Raw genomic sequence first — 18,111 nt, 5'->3', positions numbered from 1 at the left:
GTTTGCTTACTTGGAAAAAATGGAGTAAAACCAGGTTTAAAATTGCTTGGTATCTTTAACATAACTATACCCAAGTTAAAAATACTTTCTACATATAAATATAATGAATTGTTTTTAAAAAGTGTAGTTATGCTGAAATCCTAGGTTAAATTAGTTAGCACAGTAAAAATGGCTATAATTAATTATATTAAGTTATTGAATAATTAGAATTTATTAATGATCTTGTTTATTCAGTTAGTATTTGAACTATTTGTTTTATTTCTGTCTTCATCCATTAGGGGCCATTTGTGCATATATCAAGTATCATAGCAACTTTACTTAGTAAACTTGTGACATCTTTTAAAGGCATTTATGAGGTAAGAATTTAAAGTTTAGCAGCCTTGTGTGTGTGTGTGTGTGTGTGTGTGTGTGAGAGAGAGAGAGAGAGAGAGAGAGAAGTGCATTTTTTTCTTTTATTCCCTCAACTTCTGATTAGGACTTTGCTACAAAATACACATTTGCATTATACACATAAGATTTTATTAATTTAAAATGTGTATTGCTGCTCAGCCCAAAACAGCTTTAACATGTTCATGCTAGCATTCACATGTGCAGATGCTGCCCATGGGAATCTAGTAAATCGCTTTACTATATTTACATTGTTGAAAGTTTTTTTCCACTTGGTTAAAGATTCCAAGAAATTATATTCTTGGTTTCATCCTTTATCCAAGTGTAAGCAAGCAGAGTGTGTACATGCAGTCACTTCATGACTGGGCTACTAGTATATTATTATTATACCCCCCCCCCCCAATGAAGTTAGCAGATTCATCATGGGAGGTTCATTCAACTGAAAACGAAAACATATCATATCAAATCTTAAAATCCTTAACACTCCTCACATTAACAACATATTCTGGTAATGCGTTCCATTCACTGACTATTCTTCTTCTTCTACAGCTTCTCCCACTTAAGTGGGGTCACTGTTTGTTATGAGTCTCCTCCACACCTTCCTGTCTTGGGCTGTCACCACATCCAAGTTCTTCATCTTCAAGTCCTCTTCTACCAGCTCCCTCCATCTCTTCTTTGGCCACCCACACTTCCACCTTCCTTGCACATCCATCTGCATGACCCTTCTTCCCACATATTCGTCCTCCCTCCTCATCACATGACCAAACCATCTCAACCTTGCCTCCTGTATTTTCGCTCCTAAGTTCGTAACTTTCACTGTTCCCCTGACATAGTCATTTCTCAGATGATCCTTTCTGGTCACACCGCACATCCACCTAAGCATTCTCATCTTTGGTTAAAGATGAGAATGCTTAGGTGGATGTGCCTACTTCCATCCTGCTGATGTTATTTTTCCTCAGGGCCACAGTTTCTATAGCATATGTCATAGCTGGCCTCACTACTGTCCTATAAATTTTGCTTTTCAGATTGATCGGCACCCTCTTATCGCATAACACTCCAGCCATCTCCCTCCAGTTCCTCCAACCCGCTTGTATCCTGCATCCCACTTCCTTCTCAGCTCCTCCATCTTCTTCCACTGTTGAATCTAAGTATCTAAAGTCTCTCACCTTCCTGATGACATTTCCTTCCAGCTCCAGATCTGTCTCCTGGCCACCGCTCACTGCGCAACACATATACTCTGTCTTACTTCTGCTCAGTCTCATACCTCTCTCTTCCAGTACTTTTCTCCATCTTTCCAATTTAGTTTCCGCTTCTTCTCTTGAATCTACACACAGCAAGATGTCATCTGCATACAACATTGTCCAAGGTGCATCTTCTCTCACCTCCTCTGTTACCACCTCCATCACAATATTAAACAGAAACGGACTTAATGCTGACCCTTGATGCAAGCCAACTGTTACTTGAAAACTTTCTGTCTGTCCCAAACAGGTCCGAACACTTGTCTTCACATTTCTGTACATTTCCCACACCAACCTGACATATTTCTCCAGCACCTTCTTCTCCCTCAGACACCTCCAGACTTCTTGCCTTGGCACTCTATCGTATGCTTTCTCCAGATCAATAAATACCAGATGTAGCTCCCTTTGTTTCTCTCGATATTTTTCCATCATCTGTCATAACCCAAAGATAGCATCTGTTGTTGATCTACCAGGCATGAAGCCAAATTGTTCCTTTGCAATCTCCACCTCCTCCCTCAATCTACCATCAAGAACCCTTTCTAGGATTTTCATTGTGTGGGACATCAACTTTATTCCTCTGTAATTTTTACAGTCTTGTGCATCCCCTTTACCCTTGTAGATGGGAACAAGAGTACTCTCCCTCCATTCCTCGGGTATATTTTCCTGTTGGCAAACTTTCATGAACAGGTCCCACAGCAGGTCAATTTCCTATTCCTCCAGTGCCTTTCATGCCTCCACTGGAATTCTGTTGGGGCCCACCGCTTTTCCATTCCTCATCCTCTTCATGGCCTCCGTCACTTCCATTCTACTGATGTTCTGCACCATCCCCTCAGACGGCTGCCCATCTCCTCTGTGAGTCCTTGCATTTTCTTCATTCAAAAGTCCCTCAAAGTATATTTTCCATCTGTTTCTTATGTCCACATCCCTCCATAATACTCTTCCTTCAGCATCTTTGATCTGCCTCACATGTAAGATGTCCTTAGCTGCTTTATTTCTACATTTCGCTAGTTGGTAAATTTTCCTCTATCCTACCTTTGTTTCTAATTGATCATACAGATCTTGATATGCCATGACCTTCGCCTGTGCCACAACTCTCTTGGCTTCTTGCTTTCTCTCTTTGTACACCTCTCTGTCCTCTTCCACTCTTGACTCATCCCACTTCTGCTTTGCCTTCCTCTTAGCTGTCACTGCCACTTGTACATCATTATTCCACCACCAACCCTCCTTCTGCTCTCTAATCTTTCAGGATGTCTCGCCAAGCACCTCGATTGCACAGCTCAGGATTACTTTTGAATTATGTTTCCACCAATCTTGTACACTTTCCAGTCCATCCGAAATCCTCTCTAACACACTCTCCCTAAAACGATTCCTCACACTCTCCTCTTTTAAGCGAAACCACTTAATTGTCTTCATCCCATGGCAACCAGAAGTTCTTATCTTCGATCTTATTTTAAAGTCTGCGCACAGCAGTCGGTGTTGTTGTGCTACTTGATCTGTTGGAATTACTTTACAATTTTTCACAACCTTAAGATGTTTTCTTCTAGTCAAAATGTACTCAATTTGTGAGCTGTTGTTACCACTTCTAAATGTTATCAAATGTTCTTCCCTCTTGAAGAAAAACGAGTTCACAATTGCCAGATCAAACGCTACTGCAAAGTCCACAACCCTCTCTCCTTCCTGGTTCATCATTCCCACTCCGTGGCCACCATGCACCCTTTCACAGTCTCTATTCTGTCTTCCTATGTGCCCGTTCAAATCTCCTCCGACAATCACCATCTCATTTTCTTCCAATTCCCTCATTTCTTCATCTAACACGTTCCAGAACTCATCTTTTTCCTCTGCTGTACAACCAACTTGCAGGGCATATACACATAATACGACCACTCGCTCTTCTCCAAGACCCAATTTCATTCGCATGATCCTGTCGTTCCTTCTACCCACGTCCAGTACTTCACCCTTCATTCTGCCACACACCACAATTCCTACACCATTTCTTCCCTCGTTATTCGCTCCAGAGTAGAACAATTTATATCCATCTCCCAGTTCCTTTGCCTTTCTCCCTTTCCACCTTGTCTCCTGCACACATAAAATGTCCAACTTCCTCTTCCTCATCATGTCTGCCACCTCTCTTCCCCTTCCAGTCATGCTTCCAACATTCAGTGTTCCCACTCACAACATCCTCTCCACCTGCTGGGCTCGCTTCTTTAACCGCACCTGCCCTTGATGCGGTAGCCCTCGTCCACTTCTCACAGCTGTAGGGTGATGTGGCTGCGCGTCGCTTAAGGGGTACGCCCTAGCCCTTATATCATTTTCTCTTCAACTCATAATCATAGTTTGAGTTGGCACTGAAGTTTTCCGACCGGATGCCCTTCCTGACATCAACCCTCGCATTTATCCGGGCTTGGGACCGGCACCTATTGAGGCTAGCTTGCCTCCAAAATGGTTGCATAAGACGAAATGACTTAGCAAGATAGGAAAGACTCACTCTAGCCCTCGAATACTCTAATAGCATCAGGGGGAAGGAGCAAGGAGAGGAGAAAGAAGCAAAGAAAGAAGAGGAGGGACCAGTCTACAGAATAATATAACAGATATATATTACATGAAGTAAGGCATGGTCCAGCATCGGGTACCTCGGGTTTGCAATGCCCGTACTCACTAAAGTGAGCCTTTGAGGAACTGACTATTCTCCATGTAAAAAATCTACTCCTCAGTACACTTTTACATAACTTCTAGGGATGACCTATGGTTTTCCCCCCTCTTGCCTTCTATTTTTATAATTTCATCTGTATAAATTTGATAAAATCCTCTCACTAACTTAAATGTCTCTATCATATCACTTTTCTTCCTATCTGCTAAACTCTGCAATCCACATTTCTTCAGTCTCTCCTCGTAGACAGCATTCCAAAGTCCTGATGTTGTCTTAGTCACTCGTGTCTGGACCTTCTCCAATGTCTCCACATCACACTGAAAATCAGGTGACCAGATTAAAGCACAATAGTCCAAGTATGATCTGACCAGTGCTTTATACTTCCTTATCCCTGCATATTAGAGTACTTCTTATCATAGCAGCACTACGATATGCAGCCTTTGCAACACAATCAATATGCTCTCTAAACTTCAGTCTACTGTCAGCCATCACTCCCAAATTTCTAATCTCATCCACTTCATTCAGTATAGCTCCATCAATATAATACGTAGTCTTATATTTCTGCACTTATTGATATTAAAACTACAATGTCACTCCTTTGTCCAAGTAAAAAACTTCCAACAACTATCTCTAATCCAGAGTATTTTAATTAGAAGGTGTGATACTTTTGGCAAATGGTTTATTAAAATATGACCTTGATCACCTCTGGGTCTGGCTCCCACTGATTGAGACCTCAATAAAGGTCGAAACCAGCCTGGGTAATGACCCTTCCCATAATGCATAGCATTATGCATACCCGTAAGGATATGTGCTTTGCATTATGGGATACCAAGGCAAGTGATGTGAAGTCATAAGCTTCTGTATATGAGTTGCCCCAATCCTGGAAATAGTTCAGATACAAACTTGTTTGATTACATTTGGATAAAGGATTAAACCAAGTATATAATTTCTTGGCTTTAATCTAAAGTAAAAAGTCTATTCAAACCTTCCTGAAGGGAATTAACATCAGCAGTGCTACTTACAATACTTCCCAACTTTGCATCATCAGCAAACAGTTCAAGATACCTAGTCAGTCAATATGATATATCATTTACAAACAAGTTAAACAGCAGGGACCCAAGAACAGAACCCTGGGCATGCCACTGATTAACCTCCTTTTTTGAGACACTGCTCCATCATATACAACCTGCTGGTATCGTTCAAAAAGCCTATCTCTAATCTATCTAACCAATATACTATATATTCCCATCCTCTGCAGCTTTTCCACCAATTATCATGTGGTAATTATCAAATGCTTTTGCAAAGTACAAGAATATCACTGTATACGATTCTCTCTTTATGTAACGCACTTGTTAATTTATCGTAAAATGCAAGTAAATTACTAAAACAGGACTTATCTTTTACAAATCCATGATGACATCATAAAGAATGCTGTGTCCATCAAACCATTCCTATTCTAGTCCTAACCAATCTCTCCAACACTTTGACCACAACTGCAGTTTTTACAGACTAGTCTATAATTTGAGACTTCTGTCATAATACCATTCTTGTGGTGTGGGACTATTTTGCCTACTTTCCACTCCTTAGGAACCCTACCCACTGCAAGACTTGCATTAAATAATCAGGTCACAGGCATAGCTAACTATTGTGCACATTCCTTAAGAAAACTTGTGATATGTCATCCATTCCCAAAGCCTTATTAACATCTAACCCAACCTACACCTGATACATCTCTGATTCTTTCACTTCCAATTCTCCTAACACTTCTTGTTAGCTTGTTTGCAACAGCAGAGCTGCTGCAAACAAGCCACACATCATCTCCCTCAACACCAAACAACGTTTGGACTGATGTCTTTCATACCTTTCATGACTGTAGATGATTGGAAAGGGTTCTGTGGAGTGAAAAATCATGCTTCCAAATGTTTCACTCTGATGTTTGGGTCTAGAGATTACCTGGGGAATGGTTCTGACAGGACTGCATCATTCCAGCTGTCAAGTTTGGTGGAAGCTTGGTAATGGTATTGGAGGGGGGGGGTTCAGTTGGATGGAACTTGGTCCAATTGATGGACATGCCCAAAACCATGACACCTGATGACTACCTGGACAACTTCATTGCTTTCGACACTGTGGGAGTACTTTGCCAGTGACTCCTGCATGTTTTAGCACGACAGTGCACTATGCTATACTGCACTGTGTGTCCAACACTGGTTTCACAAAACAACATTGAAGTGTTGGACTGGCTGGCTCAGAGTCCAGACCTCAACTCCCATTGAACATCTTTGGGTTGAATTAGAATGCCGATTCGCTCCAGACCACAGTGGCCATCATTACATCAGGGATGGGGTGGGGGGAGAGCTTTGCATGAGGAATGCAAGAATATTCCTGTTGCAACATATCAGAAAATTGTTGAAAGCACATCCTGAAGGGTAGATGCTGTCATTCTGGCCAAAGGTGGTATAAAATGTAATTAAAACACATTTTTGACAATTAGGTGGCCAAATACTTTTGTCAACATAGTATACGTCTTGTTGGCTGATTGACCAACATAATAAATATATAGGATATAATAAACCTCTCTGTTTAGCCTTTATGGACTTTGAAAAAAGCATTTGACTCCATCAAAACATCAGCTATCATAGAATCATTGTTAAAATAGAGAATAGAAGAAACATACCATGAAACCTTAGAAACCATGAAACACACACACACACACAAACCGCATCACTTGCTGTAACTATGTTTTTTTGGTAATTAAATCTGAATGCCTATTTGAGAGGAATAATATCACAATAATTGTCACAAATAATGAAGAAGTTAATATAACATATTTATTTTAACTTTAATATATGGCTCTTTTTAGTAGAAGATGTGACATAATTAGGAAATGACAACAAATATGACAAACTTGCAAATATTTCAAACTGGAGTGGACAGGGATATTTTCACTAGAAAAACAAATACCAGTATCACAATTTAGTTAAACTACACAGTTTTACTAACATTCAAAGCAAAAAATTTACTTTTTTTGCTGTATAGTACTTTGTGGGTCTTGCCTTTATTACAGATTGGCATCAGCAGGGCATTGACAAAATCAATTTCTTGATGGATGCAACTGTCAGTTCATGGTTCCATACTTTTATAATAGTTTCTTGGAACTCCAAAGTGTTTTTGGCTTCTTGTGTATTTCAGTCTCCATTTCGTATACCACAAATTCTCAATGGGGTTGAGATCTGGGCTGTTTCCTGGCCATGATAGTTGCTGAATGGAGTGTTCATTGAGTCACTTATTATCCAGCAACAAAAACTAAAGCTTTTAAGTACTAAACTCAATTTATGTGGTACATTTTAGGGTTACAATAGCATTGCTTACACTTTTTGCCCTACGACAAGGAGCAGAGTCATCCTGAAAGAAGCAGTTTGTCGTCATGGCAAAGTTGTCTCTGATAGGAGGTAGCAATTCTTCTAAAATTTTCTAGTACACTTGTGCATTCACTGAACCTTTTGTGAAATGCAAGCGACCATCACTGATATGACATGCCTTCCCAGATCATCTGACTGGCTGAGAATTTGACTGTTGACGCCAAACAATCCAAGTTGAATTCTTTCCCTGATCGTCTTTGAACTATCTGTCTGCCATTGGCACTCTGCACTTTAAACTTTTTTCTCATCAGAAAAAAAATATTTTTTTTCCACTGATCAGGGGTCTATTTGCCATGCTCTTTGCACCAATTTAACCAAGCCAATTCAGATTTTTTTTGGTTGAGAAGAGCTTCTTTTTAGGATGCCTGGCTATCAGTCCTTGTCAAATGAGTCTTCTTATGACTTACAGAGGTGGCCACAATTCCCATGTTCTTCCTAGTCCCATTCTCCAGATGATGCACAGTGATTTTTGAGGCAAAGCTGCTTTAGAACTCAATCTTGGCATGGTGTAGACAGTGGCTTTCTTCCTTTCAGCAGATCTAGTTTCCTTCACTTTCGACAGCAGATGTATCACAGTAGATTGACTACGGGACACCCTTTTAACTATTTCATGAGCTAAATAGTCTTCTTTATTCAAAGCTTGAATCACACTTTTTGTTCAAGGTGTTAACTGCACACAGCTAGCCATAGTGATCTCAGCATGAAAATCCAAAAACTAGCTCTTGTTGTCTATTTATAGCATAAATTCTGATGCAGTAGCAGCAACTATTGCATCAGATATGATGCAATAGTTGCTGCTATAGGAATGATAGATGATGCACTACAACGAAATATCTAATGATAAACCAATGAAAATGACCATTTAACTACTAAAAACTATATATTAAGTGATGATGTTTCTATGAACGTGTGTGTGTGTGTGTACAAGGGATGTCCAGAAAGTAAGTTCCATTTTTAAATATTTTCACTGCCGAGCTACGATTGCAATGATGTGCATGTGTGCTGAATTTTCAGACATTCTTTCAGTGCATACGCTTCTTGGTGCGTGTGTGTTTATAATGTCTAAGAAAATTGAATTGCCCACTGCATGTGAAATTAGGTCAGTTATCCATTTCTTGAATGCGAGGAACGTTAAAGCAGCTGAAATTCATCGGTAAATTATTGAGGTTTGTGGAGAACATACAATGAGTGATTCAATGGTAGAAGATGGGTAAAACTTTTTAATGAAGGAGGGGACAGGCGACTATCTTTAGTGACTGACAATTTGGTGCGTTCAGTTGAAGAGAAGATTAGAACAACACAAAGTGAATTGGCTGGGTAGTGTGTTGGAATGCTTCTTGACACGCTACCATGAGGATGGCAATGCCTTCCTGAGCAGACTTGTCACCAGCTATGAGACTTGGGTGTTGTACGCAACCCCTGAATCCAAACAAACAGTCCATGGAGTGGAGGCACACCTTATCACCAGTCAAGACAAAATTGAAGACAACAGTTTCCACTCAGAAAATCATGTGCATTGTGTTTTGGGACAGACAAGGAATTTTTCTCGTAGACTTCTTGGGTCAAGGCTTCACAATCAAGTCAAGTATGTACTGCCAAACCCTTAAGAAACTGTGTCGTGCGATCCAGAATAAATGATGTGGCATGCTTACCAGGAGCATTGTTTTGATTCCAGCTGGCATAGCATGACAACTTCTCACCACCTTCAGCTGGGAACAATTCCATCATCCCCATATAGTCCTGACCTTACACCAAGCGACTTTCACCTGTTCAAACATCTGAAATCTTTCCTTTGTGGCTGGCAGTTTCAAGATGATGACAAGATCAAAGAAGCAGTCAATATGTGGTTTGCGTCACAGGCAGCAACCTTCTGTGATGAAGGCATACACCCATTAAGTGCCTGAACAATGGCAGAAATTATGTAGAAAATAGAAAAAGTAGTGAAAGATGTCTACTTTAATTTCCAATAAAGTTTTTTTTGTAAGTATATTTTTTCTCTGACAGCCCATCGGAACTTACTTTCTGGATGTCCCTTGTATCATCATCAAAAACCTTTGTTGATCCACTTCTGGATGAAGGCCTTTCCAAGATTACTTCAAAACTGTCTGTCCATGGCTCTCCTTTCCCATGTCACTCCTGCAAATCTGATGATATCATCAATCCGCTGTGATTTAGGTCAGTGTCGTGGTCGTTTTTTCTCTCGTAAAAAATCCAGTACTTTTTTTGTCGGTTGTTGATATTGTCTTTGGCAATATGCCCAGCCTATTGCCACATCAGATGTTTCACTTTTCTTATGATGTCAGAGACTTTGGTTTGGTTTCTTATCCATGTATTCCTTTTGTGATCCAATCTTGTGATACCAAGCATACTTCTTTCCGTACTAAATTGTGTCAATCTTAATTTTTGAATTTCCTTTGCATTAGTCCATGTTTCACAGCATATGTCAGTTAGGAAGAATACGATGATTAAAAACTTTTCTCTTCAGGCATAATGATAGTTGGCTGTTGAATATAATTTTCCAAATGCTTTCCACCCAAGCATTGTGAGCCTTTTAATTTTGTCCATGATATTTTGTTCCATTGATAGCTGTTGTCCTAAGTATATATAATGATGTACTTGTTTAATTTCCTCATTATTGATTTTTATTATTTCTGGTTGGACATAGCTATTGAACATAACTTGGGTATTCTTTAGGTCAGTGGTTTTGCTAGCAATTTGGAGTTCATGGATACGAGTCTGTAATTCATGCAGTTGAAGTAAAGATAACTGTGTCATCTGCAAAGCGTAAATGGCTTAAATATTTTCCATTTATCTTCAGACCTCTCATATCCCAATCAAGAAGTTTGAATATTTCTTCTAGGCACACTGTGAATAATTTTGGAGATATTGTGTCACCCTGTCTTATATCTCTCTGTATTTCCACAGTAGAAATGTTTCCATCGAAATTAATTGCTGCTGTGGTATTGATGTATGTTGATTTGATGGTCCTGATGTATGGCTCCTCCACTTGTTCATTCAATTGGTTCCATAATGCTTTAAGTATTACACAAGTTTTAACTGAATCAAAGGCTTTCTCATAGTCAATAAAACCAAGACGTAATTGATATTCATTATGTGTGTGTAGTGTGTAGTTTTATTCCCATGGCTCAACAAATATGCTAGCCTACTTGTCTGTGGGCAGTAGGTTTTACTAGCTGTCAAGTAGCTGTAGAATAAACAAAATAAAATGTTTTTCTATTTGATTAAAAATAAATAAAGAGCTTCTCCAACCATGGTACAGCACTGTTAATCATTTTGTAGAACTCCTATTGACTTATTGGGATATATCATTAAAAAATTCAAAGATCTTGGTGAGTTACATTTTTTACATTGTGAGTAGGGTCATAATTTGTCAACTCCTGGTCATGCCATGTATGTTATTAAACTGCATAAGAAAGCAAAAAATTTGTAATAAATAGGGGAATAAGACAAGAGACAATATCTCCCAAACTCTTTACATCTGCCTTAGAAGTTTTTCATGACTTGCACTAGAAGAATAGAGGAATTAAAATTAAGAAAAAGATTCTAACTCATCTGTGTTTTGCTGATGATATGGTTCTCTTGGCAGAAGACCTAAAAAATAAAATTAACATAACTAGCTCAAGTGTCCAGTCTGTTTGTGTTGAAGATGAATTTAAACAAAAGTAATGATAAATGACAATTTAACACCAAAAAAAATATATATATATTATGGAAGTTAGAGAAGTAGAGAGGGTAGATTCATATGTTTATCTGGGACAAATCATAAAAATGAAAGATGGACAAATAGAAGAAATTAAAAGGATACAGCTAAGTTTTGGATAGCTTTTGGGAGGATGAACAATATATTCAAAATGACAATATCAGCAGGTTGATATTCTCATTAGTTTGAAGTGGAAAGCTTTCGATCAGTGTGTATTACCTGTAATTGCATATGGCAGTGAAACTTGGAACTGAATTTGAAGTATGATTCACAAATTGAAAGTTACCTAGAGAATAATGGAAAGGAATATGCTTGCTGTGATACTTAGGATATCATCCTCTCATTTGATAAGATCGAAAACCAGTTGTACAGGACATCAGTTGCAATATGCATTCAAAATGGAGATAAGCTGGACACTTTCTGGGAAAAATGCTGATAATTTAAAGTGTCCTGTCAATTTCTATCAAAAATTCTAACAAAACAGGAGAAAGAAACATGAAGATTGGGAAACCAGTTTATTTTTTAAAAAAATCATGTATGATAATTTTTTTAATCTGTGATTAATTAATTATCTATAAATTTAATGTTATATTATGTGGAGTTAATTTTACTAAGTTATTAAAAATCATATATGCCGATTTTTTTTTTTTTTTTTTAATGTCTACAGATACATATTCTTGGGGTGGTCATCTTTAGAAGGAAAACCATTTTGCATTTTGATTTAAGCCCAGCATAGATATTTCTTTTCGATGATTTGTTAGGTCTTTTCCAGTCATGTGACACTTGGCACAATTGGCACATCAAGCGCTGTGACTGAGGTTCTAGAGTACTGCAGCGATTTTTTTTCATCTTTTTAAAATTTATTTTTTGAAAAGTCTACTAAGTTGTTAATTAGTTTTGGACCTAACTACTTAATAAATGGAACTGTTAAGTATTCTTTTGGCCTAGAGGCATTGCGAAAAAAATTACTAAGACACTAAGGTTACCATGAACTGAAAAAGTTTGGAAATGTCTGACTTGTGAAAAAATAGTAGTTCTTAACATATCTTTTTTATCTTATCACATTATCAGGGTAAACACCAGTGTTTACTTGAATGTGATGTTATATATTTATGCCATTTCATCATTCAATGTTATATTAACTTATAAGCTTTCTTTATGGAATTATTGTTATAGTTGTTGTTAAATGGCATAATTTAATATCTGTTTATTTTTGCAGAATGAATCTAGGACTAGTGAAATGTTAGCAGCTGCATGTGCTGTTGGTGTTGCATGTAGTTTTGGTGCTCCTATAGGAGGTTTGTTTGTTTTTGCTTGCTGCTATTTTTTTGTTGTTTTACACTCTTTGTTTGCTATTTATTAAGAGGAATCACTTTTGTTTTAACAGTTGTATAACAACTGTTATGTTGTTATACAACAGTTGTATGAACATCTGTAATTAAGGTAAAAAAAATCAAAATATACTGATTTTGTCCTTATTTATTGTTATAGGAGAGTACACAGTGGTTACTGTTTCTAGATTTTGATATGTACTTTTTGCTATCTGAATGATTTTGTAACATTTTTGATATATGAATACTTGTTGAGATTTCCTTTTATTGAATAATTAAAATAAAAAGGTCAAAAAATTTTTATTCCATTAATTATTCAGTATGTGAATATGAAGTTATAAACTTGTCAAGCAATTCTGTTTGAATAGAGACTCAACTTTTATAGTTTTTCTTAAATGATTTAAATGGAATTCTGTCCAGCTGGAGTGTGCAGAAAAAGTTTTTTTTTATGGAGAACCCATCCATGAAAGGTTGGTCAACCTATAGTACACTAATACCATGGATGAGCAGTAAGGAACTTATTCACATTTGACTTGAAAAGCTGTGGGTTGTATTCCTTGGGAAACGTGGTGGAAGACTGTTCAGAAGGCAGCAGTGGAAGGGATAAACGAAGAAGAGGAGAAATTTGTTCTGTGGATTTAGAGTTGAACTGTGAGAGGGTATTGGTTAGTTTCTGCATGTGTTGTGATGGATTTTCAAGAGGGGAATTATTAGTGCCAATTCTGATGAACAGTGGCCATAGAAGTATTTTTATAGAAGATGTAGGCTGTGGAGACTGAATGCATTCTGAAAGTGAGTGGAGTGTATTAGTGAAGGAGGGAGTTGTCAATCCATCTAACTGCTCTTCTCTGTATAGAATCCAGTATTCAGGGAGCTCTTAAGGGTGCCACTCCAGATATGTGAGTAGTATTTAACGGTTGGGCAGATTTGCGATTTGTATAGTGTTAGGAGCTGTTTGGAATTTTTAGTAATGCAGAAGAGAGTATAATTTATTCAGAGGAGGCAATATTTATGATATGTTTGTGCCAAGAGAGATTTGAAGTCGTTATTCTGAGAAGGTGAATTTCATCTTAAATAGAGATTTGAGTATTGTCAAGGATAAGATTAGAAGAATAAGATTCTTTTTTGTGGGAAATAATGCAGAGCTGTGTTTTGCTAGTATTGAAGATGATAATGTTATCCCAACCCCGGTGGATGATTGTTTTTAAGATCGGAATTTAAGGTAGTAGAGGTTAGAGTTCTGGAGGTTGTGGTGATTTGTGCTTTACAGGGTTTGTCAAACAAAAAGGAGGATTATGATATCCATCCCCATTTGTTCTAATTTGCGTAACAAAGTTCCATGTGTATTCTGTCAAATGCCTTTGCAAAATCGAGCAAAATTATCACGTAACCATTTCCTTTATCCAACTCAGCTGTTACACTATTATAACACGTTAGTAAATTTCTAAATTTACTAACTTAAATTTAATTTTTTACTAACTTAATCAACTTGAAGTCATGATTGACTCCTCACAAAGCCATGTTGACCCTCATACAGTGTCATATTTTTATCTACCCATTCTTGAATTCTCTTTTTTTACCAATTTTTCTAGTACTTTTACCACTACGCCTGAGATACTGATTGGTCTATGATTTGCTACCGCAGTCTTAGAACCTATGCAAAGGAATTATTTTGCCCTCTTTCCCACTCCCTTGGAACTCTACCAGAGCTGAGACTTAAATTAAAGAGCCTAGTCACAGGCTATGCCAGTTCCCTTGCACATTCTTGAAAAACCCGAGCTGATATCACATCTAATCCCACAGCTGTATTTACATTGAGATTCTGCAGTATCCTAAGAACCTCCAATTCATTCACCTCTGTTCCCACATCAGTGTCTGTCACATAGGTTAAAGCAGTAACTTCACTAGGATGATATACTCTTGCAAAGTGGTCACTCAGTAACTCAACTATTTTATCTGTTTCCTCATGACCATCATCACTCATTAAGGTTAATCTTCCATAGTCATTCTTCCTCTTACTTGCCACATAATGATAAAACTCTTTGGGATTTTCTTTGGCCTGCTCGGCTAGATTCATCTCATAATCTGATTTTGCCTTCCTTATATATACCCTTCACAGCATTTTCTTATGTAACTCATATAAGTCTTATGTGACTTCAATTTTTCATAATCTGAAAAACTGAAGATGTTTATCTCAGCTATGCTTAATGCAGATAATGTTATCAGAGAACCTCCAAGAGGACTTATCCACATCAGCTGTCATACCGCCTCTTAAATTCATTTGCACTAGATGCAGTCATCCTTTTAACAGGCAAATTTTTCCACCTACTCAATGTCCTAGGAGATAAACATTGCTTCTTTGTTAACCACACACAAACTCATCTTCCATGTGCCCCACACAAACTCATCTTGTCCTTTCTCCACCTTCTGTGTAACAAAAAGTTCCATCAATCAATATCTTATAATGCCATTTCAGAAGTTTGTAGGTGTCTTTCTCCTGTTTACCAGTGTCTGCAGTGCACATATTTCAATGCAATCATAGCCTTGTAAAGAGGCAAAATTACTATCCTTGTCTGTACATATCAATGTTCACTTCTGTTTTTCAGTTATGTTCTGAATTGTATTGGTAATTTTTGTTATGTGAGACCTTTCATCAGTTTTTTCATGCCTAATTCCCACCAGTATAATGTGCTGGTGGGAATTGCCAAAGTGCATAACTTGACACTTACCAACATTGAATTAATAGCCATTATTATTTGCTCACATTTCCAGCCTGTTCAAATCATTCTGTAAGTGCTGTATATCAGTGGCATCCCTGATTACTCTGCCTATCTTTTCATGATTAGCAAACCATTGAATATCTCATGTTAGATCCTTTCCAATATTATATTGAGCAACAATGGTCCAGGGACTGATCCTCGAAGTACACTACTGATCACCCTTAAATCTGACAGATTTGCACCCACCCTGGAAGAGAAAAATTGCCCCTTTCTTAACTGCACACAAACTCATCTTCCTTGGATTTCCCTTGTCTTCTCTTTCTCTACCTATATATACCACTCTGATACCTATTCCATCAGCTATCCACTTATCCAAGTTAATAGTTTGCATTCCAGTCCCATATCATCCTATTTTATGCAACAGTCTTTGACGACAATTTCCTGTCAAGTGCCTTAGTAAGTTCAACAATATTGTATCATAGTGTATCTATTCCCTTTAGCAAACTCATCTATAACATTATTATAAAATACAAGGAAATTAAACAAATAAATTAATTCTGTAATAACGAGGCATAGTTGTGTATGATTATCTGATAAAAGGTAGCATCAATAATGTGCTCAAGATGGAATGTATGAAATAATTTGCAAGCTGTCATACACTAAGGTAGCCACTTGAAAATTTTGTGAGCCATCTTAATTTCATGAAAAATTTGTTGATGAATTAGTTTGGCTAGACACAGAGCAGGTATTTCAGTCAGAGAGTGGAAGAAATAGTCCAACCATGGAAATGCAGAGTAGAAGTTCTGGAGATTATACCACTTGGCACCTTTTTTTTTTTTTTAGTGCTGAAGGAGATTGGGAGTGGTTTGAGAAAGGGGAGGGCATTCTGTACTTGCACAATTTTGTGATTTGAGTTACCAAGAGAAGAAGTGACCTCTACAGTGAATCTGAGAGAAGAACTAGTTAAAAAAAGATTGTGAGTATTGAGAGAGTTATCAGGCATTCAGGTAAGTTTGATCAGTGGTATTGGAAAAGGGAAGCTAATTGAGTTATGGACATTAAAGTCACCTACCTATGGATAACTTTATTATGTAGATAGCTAGATTGTAGATGGTCAAGCTTCATGGATTGGGCCTTAAAATCCTTTGTAAGTGAGTCTCTGTGTAATGGTGGAAGGTTTCCTCTTTTCAGATTTCTCTATCAATGATAGGATGGGGGGGAGAGAGAGGGAGGATACTCTAGGACTCAGTGCCTTCATCTGCACTTCTCCTCCTATATATTAATGACCTCTTGCTGACCACCTGTCCTATCCATAATTTTGCTGATATCAGTACGCTGCATTCCTCTTTGTCATTTGAGGAACCATGCAGTACTTAACCAATGTCTTAAACAATGATCTCACTGCTACCAAAACAGAATCCCAGCTTATATTTTGTAAGAAAGATCCTGCTTCAATTTCTCCTTACTTGATAATACTCAGATCGTCAGTCAGGATCAAGTTTCTCTTATATGATCTACAGTTCTTTTAGGCTATGTGGCACAAACATATGACATCTATAGTCACCTCAGCATCTAAACATGGTGTCGTCAGCTGTTCATGACACTACTTCTCAGAACAGGATTTGGGGCTTATGTCCTCTCCACACATGAAAGGTCTTAGGACCTATAATACCATGGTGCCATGTCTGGGCAAGTGATCAAGGAGAAAGAAGTAGCCTATTGATATGTTTCTTAAAGAGTTGGAGGTTATACTTGGTGAGAAAAGCGGTATGGAGGACACTATTCTAAAAAATAGGTGGATGGAATGAAGGAAAATTATGATAAGTTTGTTTGGTATGTTTGGAGTTGGACAGAGTATGAGTGTTGGCCAGTGGCTGCTTTAGTTCTTACATGGTTAGAAGAAAGTGGAGGAATGGCAGTGCCCATGAAAGTATCTATAAAATAGGCACAGTGCAGAAACAGAGTACTAGTGGGAAAGTGACTGAAGGGAGTCTGTGAGAGGAAAGGTTATCTATTAAGTGGATTGCCCTCTTTTGAATATCATCAAGAATTCTTAGGGAGGACTTGGATGCACCACCCCAGATGTAGGATCAATATTCCAAGGTTGGATGGATATGAGATTCATAAAGTGTTAGGAGTTGAGAGGTAGAGAAGTAGTTGTTTTAAGCAGAAAAGAATACCAAGCTTTTTTTGGAGGCTGAGGAGACAATGTATGTAATATGTTTGTGGTAGATGTAAATTGGATGTGACAGTTAACCCAAGAAGAGAAACATGATCTTGAAAGGAAATTGGGACATTATCAAAAGTTAGGGGAGTGAGGTAGGATCTTTCTTGCAGGCAGTAAGGCAGACTTGAGTTTTTTTATGGCATTGAACTTTAAGTTATCTTCACCTCATTCGAGAATGTTGAGGAGATCAATGTTTAAGTTATTGGTTATGGAAGATCTTGAGGCTTCTATCATTTAAATACTAGAGGGTTTTTCAAATGACGAAAAGGAATGAAGAGCACTGTCATCTGCAATGCTGTGAATAAAATTTGAAATCAGAGAGAGAGAGAGAAGGTCATTGATGTAAAGGAGGAAGAGTGTAGGTGAGAGTACAAAACCCATCCTTAGAATACTGTTGACATGTTTGGGGGTTGTACACTTA

At 37.8% G+C, this 18,111-nt stretch overlaps 1 protein-coding gene across 1 annotated transcript in view; it reads left to right on the top strand.

The window, feature by feature from the left end:
• Nucleotides 1-18,111, top strand: part of ClC-a (chloride channel protein 2) — a 388,967-nt gene that overhangs the window by 61,236 nt on the left and 309,620 nt on the right. Inside the window, exons 6-7 of the mRNA XM_090392133.1 lie at nt 279-356; nt 12,632-12,710. Coding sequence (XP_090248259.1) covers nt 279-356; nt 12,632-12,710 — 157 coding nt within the window. The remainder of the gene's footprint in view (nt 1-278; nt 357-12,631; nt 12,711-18,111) is intronic.

Source organism: Typopeltis vanoorti, chromosome 4 (genome assembly GCF_054136105.1).
Source record: "Typopeltis vanoorti isolate ZY-2024b chromosome 4, IOZ_Tvanoo_1.0, whole genome shotgun sequence".
In the NCBI taxonomy this organism is placed as follows: domain Eukaryota; kingdom Metazoa; phylum Arthropoda; class Arachnida; order Uropygi; family Thelyphonidae; genus Typopeltis; species Typopeltis vanoorti.
Note: the sequence above shows the minus strand (reverse complement) of the source record. Positions and strands in the feature narration are given on the sequence as shown.